Source organism: Cynara cardunculus (genome assembly GCF_001531365.2).
Source record: "Cynara cardunculus var. scolymus isolate 2C chromosome LG 2, CcrdV1, whole genome shotgun sequence".
Classification (NCBI taxonomy): Eukaryota; Viridiplantae; Streptophyta; class Magnoliopsida; order Asterales; family Asteraceae; genus Cynara; species Cynara cardunculus.
Window position 1 is genome coordinate 64,097,241 of NC_037529.1, and position 9,825 is coordinate 64,107,065.

Here is a 9,825-nt window from a genome sequence, read left to right on the forward strand (position 1 = left end):
TGAAGGGGATGAAGGAGACGGTGGAAGGGGATGAAGGAGACGGTTCGATCGATGGAGGCGACGCTGTGAAGGGGATGAAGGAGACGGTGGAAGGGATTGAGGGTAAAGTGGTAAAAAAATTTCTTGTTCTACTTAGTTCCAGGGCTAAAGGGTGGACTACCGTGTCCCACCCTTGTTCTAGTTAGTTCTAGTTAGTCCCACATAAAGCCACACCAAACATAGGACAATTGTGTTTTGTTCTGTCCTGTCTCACCCTGTCCAACGTACCAAACACACCCTAAACACCCACAACTACAACAATCATGCATTTGGTTCCTTGCATGGGTCTACCTTTGTTTTCCAACAATAATGTGTTAGGTCATTCTTTGACCAAATCAGCGGTGTTTTGGTTTCTGCTTTGACTTCATAACGTAACAAGTGATTCATCCACATCACTTGTTAAAAATGAAGTAATAAAACACAAGTTTTACATGAACATTTATCTTTATTTGATGCTTGAACTCCTAAAGTTGTTACTACCTTCTGATTCAAATTCACATCATGAAACACAGTCAAAATCATCCGCACTAGGTCGTTGGACTCCATCACGCTTATGCTCTCCCCCTCACTTATTATTTCACCTAGGTCAAAAGTTGGGTAAGCAAAACTATAATCTCAAAGGCTTAAAAAGTTAAATATACCCATAGGTAATTTTTTTTTTTATAATATGAGAAACCGATATTACACAGTATTCATATGCGTTCACATATGCATTTTGAAATGAACTTTTTCAGCGATTCACATATGAACTTTCCATTAACCTCCTTTCGTCTCTTCGCACAATATCGATCATTTTTATTTTGAATGTCACATACAAAATAAATGACTTTCACCTACAAAAATCACTTAGGGAAATTTCCGTTTGTATTTAGCAGCGGATCACCTTGAATATACCAATGGTTCGATAAAATTTGATGTTTTTCGAGAAAATACTAATGGACCACTCAGAGAATCTCTGGGTAATCTGTCACTGATTTGAATTACCTACCAACAATTTACCCATCAACTTTTGTGACGGTTTTGTGACGGATCATCTTTTAGAAATAGATTTCCCAAAAAAATTCTGTAAACAGAAGTCCTTTGATATAGTAGTGTTGCCCCAACACACTACTAAAAGAGCCTACAATTGATTAGGAACCAAGGGACCATCCATAACACGACTGTACATGACATATTCGTTAGGAACATGAACATACTATTCACCATGAATATGTGATTCATACCACAATGTCAAGCAACCGCACTTCCAAATTTTATATCTCGTTTTCATTTTTCTAGATTTTTCAAAAAAAAAATACCCTGACCAAATATGTATAGAGATAAAAAAAAAGAATGATGAATAACACATTTATATTCATCGTAAATGCGTTATTTGAATATTCATTCTAAAGTGGGGAACGTCTGGGGATTGCTAATCAATTTTAGGTTCCTAACGAATTTCTCTATAGAGTTTGTTTCAAATACAACCCGTCGCATTTGTACAACCAATGCAACCCAATAAATTGAGATATTTATAGAAATGATAAGAGTTTATTTATTATGATTTGAATATTTATGGAAGATGAATATGGTTCATTAATTATGATCAATGCTTTATATTAGAAAACAATCAAAACTTCTATAAAATCACAAATTAATCAAATGAAATAAACGGTTGAGATTGGATTGTATTAGTTGCACAAATGTCAATGATTGTATAATAACCAACCTCTTTCTCTATATATATTAACTATTTATAATTAATATTTATTTATTTAGTTATTATCAATCAAAAATTGGAAACTAACTTGGGAAAAATGGACGAAGATGCCAAAGTCGCCCTCGTTTGAAACGAAAACAAATAAATGAGCCAAAAAGGACGTCGTTAACGACGTCAACCAAAAAATTCATTCCAAAAATTAAACACCATTCTTTTAGTCTTCTCAACAAATTCAAATGGGGATTTGCAGCTCATGCTACTTTGCCACCACCGGCACCATTACCAGCCCTTCCACGGTCAAACTCATCCTCTTAGAAGGCGAACTTAGAGAATTTCCGTCGCCGATGAAGGTGTTCCTGGTGGCACCGCCGTTAGATTTAGGGAATGATCTGTGCTCCTTCATTTGCAACGCGGATGAGATGGATTTTGATCACTACCTTACCGCCATGAATGGGGAGGAGTATCTTCGTTTGGGTCAGCTGTACTTTGAGCTTCCATTGAGCTGGTTGAATAGGCGGTTAGCCGCGGAGGATATGGCTTCTCTGGCGGTTAAAGCCGGGAGGGCAATTACGGTTAGTAGTGGTAAGGTGAGATGCGGGTGCTGTGTTATACAGGTTGATCCGGTGGTGTTCAGTGATGCGGATAATGAGATTGATGTGATTATGCCCGAGAGTCCATCAGAGATGATAACATCTTCCTGGAGTAGGGTTGGAGGTGGAGGTGGTGGTGGTGGCAACCACAGTCACGGTGGTAAACGGCGGATGTTTACAAAGCTTGAAAGGATAGCGGAGGAGTGAGGGCAATTTTTTTTATTTCAAAAATCAGTTTTTTTTATTTTTATTTTTATTTTAATTTTAATTTTATAATAATAAAATAAAAATACATGTTTTGTAACACTAGTATATTTTTAGACACAAGAATTTTTAGACACAAGATTAGGATACGAGATCAAAGGGCCGTTTACCAAACACTTACCTGGTAAAATTTAACTCTATCATTTACTTACCTGCAGGTAAGATTTTAGTCCAGCAAAACGACATCATATGCAACAATTTACCCAGTAAGCTTTTACCGTGGTAAGAGTCGTCGTCCTCACTTATTGGGTAAGACTTTCGGTTCTTGTCTCATTCTTACCTGATAAGATTGTTGGTCCTTAATTATCATATTCATCCGGTGAGGTAACATGACTTGGTAAGCACTTACCCGGATAAGCGTTTGGTAGACGCCTCTAAGAGGGACATGTAGCTAGTTTAGATGGAAGGATCAAAGCTCGTGAGGTAGATGGGGGTAAACTTAAAGAGTTGATAGATACGTCACCCGAGTTCTAAGATAACTCGGACCATGTAATAGTTTTGTTTGTGCTATTTTTCTGCATCGTGTGTTTGTGATGTTTGCTTCTATCTAGACCGACTTCCTTCTTAATTTTAGGCATATCTTCCTTTTCCGACTCATGTTCTTCTCTCTTTTTTCCGGCTTATCTTACATAAGTTGGGATCTTTAATGCTTAATATAGATATCAAGTCTATGTACATCATATTTTTTTCATGACCTCACCTTCAACTGGAATATACTAAATTAGTTTAGTTTGTTTCGGTTTAAATCAGTTGACGAAACACAAACCTTCTAATCTAGAAGGACGAACTAAACGAGCATAATTATAATGGATATATTTTAGAAAATACAAAAGACATTATTAAAAGATAATAACGTTAAAACTTTAAAACAAGACAAAAACATGAAATTCTCAAACGTCGTTCATCATAGTAAAACTCATCGGTCTTTTACGGCTTTAAAGTCTTGGATAATTTGCGCCAAAATAATATTTTCAACGATGTCCATTTCGTTAATTAAAACCAAATGTTATAAAAACAACTTATTGACTTATTACGGTGTGTCACCGGTAATAAGCACTTTTGAGTGTTTGGATAAACAACTTATACCGGTAATAAAGAGTTTTTGAATAAGTTAAATTATTCTAACTTATAATAAATTGATAAACACTTGTATAAAAAAAAACATAAGTTGTTTCAAATAAGCAATCTCAAACATCCTCTAACGAATAAAAAAGGAATGTAGAACGTATTGGACACTTGAGAGTTGAATCTGGTGGAGTAGGGCAATGGAAATTATGACTTATAAGTTGACTTTTAACCAAGAATGGAATGAAAGGAGAGGACGTTAGCAGGTCAAGTCAAAAACTTAAAATTCCATGTTGGAGAAATGGTGTTGTAGTTAAATGCGTCACGAATGTATTACGTATTACGGATCAGGTTTGAACAACTTAACCCAACTTAATTACTTCGATTTAAAAAATCATAACCCATTTAATCTTTTTTAAATTTATAACCTAACTCAACTAAATTCCTTAAAGCTGGTTTGAATTGCGAGCTGAGGGTTTGGGTTGGATGGTTTGAACATATTTCTAAACGGATTATTACAATATAATTTCAAACGACAAGATAAAATACTAGTGGTTGATGCTTAACGATTCAAAATTATTAAAGTCATCCAAGTTTACGTTTAGTCTAAACATAAGTGTTAAGATACATATTAATTGTGATAAGAACATTGAATTAAATTGACACTATCAATCAACGACGATGGTTTATTTGACTCTGATGGGTTATAATATTCAACTGATTACGTACTTGTGTCTGTTGATAGACATTTAGTAGCTAATAATATGAATTCTTTAATCAAAATCTCCTTGTGGCCACAGAGGTTCAAATGCGGTGACTCCGAGCTATCTACAAAGCAGGTGGTCGTGGGATTAGTCGGCTCGTATAGCGGGTTGGATATATAGGTTAATCAAAAAAATATTAATAAAAACCAATAATGAAATAGACAAATACCGATAATAAACACGATTTATTAAAATATTAAACACAATTTTAATATTAATAAAAATTAAACATTGAAACATATAAACCACTGATAAACGAGCCCAAATGTTAATTGCATAAAACAACACATTCAACGTGAATATGAATATCTAAATATTTCTCAGATCCTCATCGTAGTCATCTTAGACGTTTTGCTGCGATGGTGATGGTGGCGGTGGAACTACTGGCATGGTATAAAAGAATGTACGAATATCTGGAATGTGGGCATTCGGGCTAATATTCCTAATCATCTTAATCAGAGTCATGAGTGTCTCGTTGCTATGCCTAATAAATGCACTAAAGTTCGAGACCATATCTCGTACTTGATCATTAGTAAGTGATCGTTGAGGTGGCGTGGTGTACTCAAACTCGTCAAACATAGAGGCTGACGAATCACCCTTCAACTTGCGGTCCTCACCCTGTTCCGTGACAACGATGTTCTCCTAGTACTTTGGATATATATATGTGACTCGTTTACCGGCATCGAGGAGTCAGATCCGTGTTGTTGCATCAATGATTCTTTTTCTGCAGTCATCCTCTCTATGTAGTTATAGCGAGAACAATGAAAAATATTAATGGTAGATGCAATTATTAATTAATTAAAGTTAAATAATTATTTACATGACATGACTGAGTCGTTGACCCATTCCCCCCGATCTAGTGTGCATTTTACACCAATTATCAATCCAACTTGGCAATTCTTGTGTCGTCGACGAGAGAGACGACAATGGCAACAACAACCGGAATATGCAGAGAAGACTGAGTCTGACGGCTAGAAAGCAATGCAAAGATGATTTAGGAAAATAATTAACTATGGCTATCTGGGATGTGTGGAATCGTACAACAAGCGTAAGATACCTTGAGGTAGTGATATCTCTTGGGAGTTATGATCTATGTGTCTTTGTTTCTTGAGCACATTGGACTGTTTATTATTATTTTTGTCCTGGGGATTGTGACGGGATTGCTACAAATGTTGTGCAATGTCCGTGGAATGGGAATCTCCTCTAAGGTGAATTGAATATGATGTATTTCCATTGTTGGTTCATAACTCTTACTGTTCTTTTAAATGTTGAAACGTGTTGAAGGGAATTCACTAGATCTAATGGTCTAATCTTCGTTTTCTACAAAATGGAAATCATTTTTAGGGAAGTATCAAGTTGAGAGTAGCTCTAAAGGGAAGGGGAAGATGTGACTGTAGTGGTGTTGTCAAGGCGACTAGTTTCCTTTTGTCTTTATTTTTGAATAATTCTCAGTTGTGGATTTCTTATGTTTCTGCTATAAACTTTTGAGATGTATTAATAAATTTTTATACTTCATTGAAATTGTTACCAGTTTGGCTTTTAATTTGAAACTTGGATATTTTGAGTTTTAGATTATTATAAGGAGATATTTATGAAAAATGATGAGAGTTCATTTATTATAATATGAATATTTATAGAAGATTATTAGAATTCATTTATTATGATCAACACTTTATATTAGAAAATAATCGGGATACTTATAAAACCCCGTATTTATTAGATTAGATAGATGGTTGAGATTAGTTTGCATGGTTCCTAACAATGTGTTAATTTGTATAATAAACCACCTATATATACATACATACATACATACATACATACATACATACATACATACATACATACATACATACATGCATGCATGCATACATACATACATACATACATACATACATACATACATACATACATACATACATGCATGCATGCATGCATGCCTACATACTTACATACATACATACATACATGCATACATACATACATACATACATACATACATACATACATACATACATACATACATACATACATACATACATACATANCATACATACATACATACATACATACATACATACATACATACATACATACATACATACATACATACATACATACATACATACATACATACATACATATATAGGCAAATAATTGGTGTGAGAAAGTGAGTTAAGGTGAGAAGCATAAGAAGAGATCTGGAACTTTGATCATCTTTAATCTTAAACCCATACATCAATCGCATTTGATACAGGGATTACTTTGATGCATCTCAGTGCATCTCATCTTAATGTGCATCCAAGGGTGGAGATCTCTTATTATGCTTCTCACTTTAATTCTCTTTCTCACCAAAATCCAACCATATATATATATATATATATATATATATATATACATATATATATATAGAGAGAGAGGGGGGGGGGGAAGGTTCATTTGAGAAGTGTTAAATATTGAGAGGTAAAGAAGTGATCATAACCTTTCATCTGGTCAACATTTGCGGTTATGACCGTGAAGCACCGAATAATTCTTCGCATGGTATGCGAAAGATAGAGGGGCAGTTTCATAATTTTTACAAATAGGCTGCAAAAGGGTTCATATGTGAACCCGTTAATTAGTTCACATGTGAACTATTTAACTGATTCATATATGAACTCACAGGTTCATATATGAATCAGTTAAATAGTTCTTATGTGAATCACGCATGTTCATATGTGAATTAGTTAATTAATTCATATATGAATCATAAAGATTCATATGTGAATCGGTTAAAATAGTTCATATATGAATTACACGAGTTCATATGAACATATAGTTCATATGTGAATCACATAGGTTCATATATGAATCCGTTTGTCATATATTTGTAAAAGTTATGAAACTACCCTCTCTTTTTTTCGCATAATCGTAATTTTTGACCAGTTAAAGCCGTAATTATCGAACAATCAAATTCGATCTTGATCGTATAAAGGGCTAGAATCACTTCTTTACTTCTCAAATATTTAGCACTTTTCAAAATAACATTTGGTGTTTTATATATATATATATATATATATATATATATAGGGGCTTAATCAAATGAGAACTGAGTTGTTTGTGATAACCGTGAGATCCAATCTCAACCATACATTCTAATAATCAATGGTTAAAATTGAAAGGAATCTTAATTAATGTAATTCCAAAAATAAGTTAATGACATAATAGGAAGAAGGGTAAAATGGTCTTTTTTTATTTGATTATTAAGCCGGATTTGAGCGCGCGCTACAAATTCGTTAATATTCTTCATTTAACTGCTCAATTCGAATCCAAATAAAGTCAAGATACTCTCTGATTTTCGAGAAGGAGCAGATTGCCATAAACCCTAGACTCGATCACAAGTGGAAATCTATACATAATCGATGGATGCTGATGAAGGATTAGGTAAAATCGATTTCTGTTCTACATTTTCATCATGAAGAATCCCGTAACCCTTGTTTCTGTAATGTGGAATGGTACAGGAAGAAGAAGCCGTAGGATAAATGCCAAATGGTGTGATTAGGTAAAATCAATCTATGATACATTGTGATTACATTTTTTAATGATCATAATATTTTGGAAAATGGTGTGTTACATTGTGATAACATTTAGTATTGGCAATTTCTACAGGGGACTCCTATGTTATTTTTGAAGATGTGCTTTTCTAAAGAGTGTTTTATCATTGTATTTACTTCATCTTATGCTTTAGTTTACCCTTTGGTCTAATATTCAATTTTCTTCATCTTTGCAGGTGGAAAAAAATCGAAGAGGAAGCTAGATAATGACAAGAATGCAGCAAAGGAAGGAGATACCGTTAAGAATGGAAAAAATGAAGCAAAAAATAGTATGCTACATTGTGGTTAATGACATACAGACACATAGTCATCACACAAATAATATGAATGGAGATTTTTAACTCAAGTTCATTGAAAAGTGTGATTGAATATGAGCACATATTGTAGATCACTAAATGATATGCCTTGCAACTTCCAGTCAGTACACATGGAAGTGTGTGTGTATTATCAGGCAACCATGATTGTGCTTTTCTAAAGAGTGTTTTATCATTGTATTTACTTAATCCTATGATTTAGTTTACCCTTTGGTCTAATATTCAATTTTCTTCATCTTTGCAGGTGGAAAAAAATCGAAGAGGAAGCGAGATAATGATAAGAATGCAGCAAAGGAAGGAGATGATACCACAACTGTATTACATAACTGGGGTACTAACTGTTTGTAGTACATGAGAACTGGTGTGCTACATTGTGATACCCTGGAAATGATATGAGAATGTATATATGATACAGAAAAAGTTATAGCACCACATCATACACAGCCTAATGAATTTTTTAGGTACCAACTGTTTTGTAGTACATGAAACCACAAATGTATTACATCAAAAACAAGAACATTTATTGGTACCACATGATACCACAACTGTAATACATAACTGGGATACTAACTGTTTTTCTGGTTTATTGTTTGWACCACATGATACCACAACTGTAATACATGATTGGAGTACTAACTGTTTTTCTGGTTTATTGTTTGAATTTATTTAAGCGAATCATAATAATCTTTAATTTAGGAATGTAAATCAATATTAATTATTTTTTTGAAAGGTTCTTTTTAAAAAAAATAAATTTAATCTTAATTTACATATTGACTAACATACCCTTTCAATTCGATTTTAATTGTATAATTAATATATTAAAATGATTGATTAAGATTGGTCCTCACAGTTACCACAAAGAATTCAGTTCTCCGTTGAATGGTCCCCTATACACACACACACACACACACACACATATATATATATGTGTGTGTGTGTGTGTGTGTATTGAGGAGTGATCGAATGCAAATCACCCATATTTGTACAAACTGCGCAAACCATCCTTATCCGTCGATTTCATTGTTTAATCTTATGAAATTTTTTCATGAAATTATTTCACATAATACTTTTTTTAATGAAGTTGTTTCATATATAGTTATGAAATTTTGATGAAACTGTTTCATGTATTTCTCTAAAATTAATATAATGAAGATGATAATATTCATTATTAACACTCTTTATAATAAAAATGAATCAACCTCTTATAATTATAAAAAAAAAAATGAACAAAACGAATAAATATGATTGATTGAATGATGTTTGTATAAATAACATGATTTGCAAAGTAAATTTTGTATGTGTGAGAGAAAGAAGCTAACGAAGCAAGAGTGAGGTAAAAGAAATGAATGGTGCAAGATGGTGTTTGTGAAGTTGTTTGGAAATAGAATACATGTGGATAAAAAAGATAAGGTGATAGCAATCCCCATACATTTATAGATGGATGCGACTTTGGATATATATATATATATATATATATATATATATATATATATATATATA

The 9,825-nt window shown here is 33.3% G+C and overlaps 1 protein-coding gene across 1 annotated transcript; it reads left to right on the plus strand.

Moving 5' to 3' along the window:
• The first annotated feature begins 1,974 nt into the window (after positions 1-1,974).
• On the plus strand, positions 1,975-2,535 carry LOC112506295. The gene has a single exon (XM_025110304.1). It carries the CDS (start codon positions 1,975-1,977, stop codon positions 2,533-2,535), a length of 561 nt encoding a protein of 186 aa, XP_024966072.1.
• Positions 2,536-9,825: the final 7,290 nt, after the last annotated feature.

Excerpts from the sequence above, each read along its gene's own strand:
- LOC112506295 (XM_025110304.1), top strand. The coding sequence starts at position 1,975 with ATGGGGATTTGCAGCTCATGCTACTTTGCCACCACCGGCACCATTACC.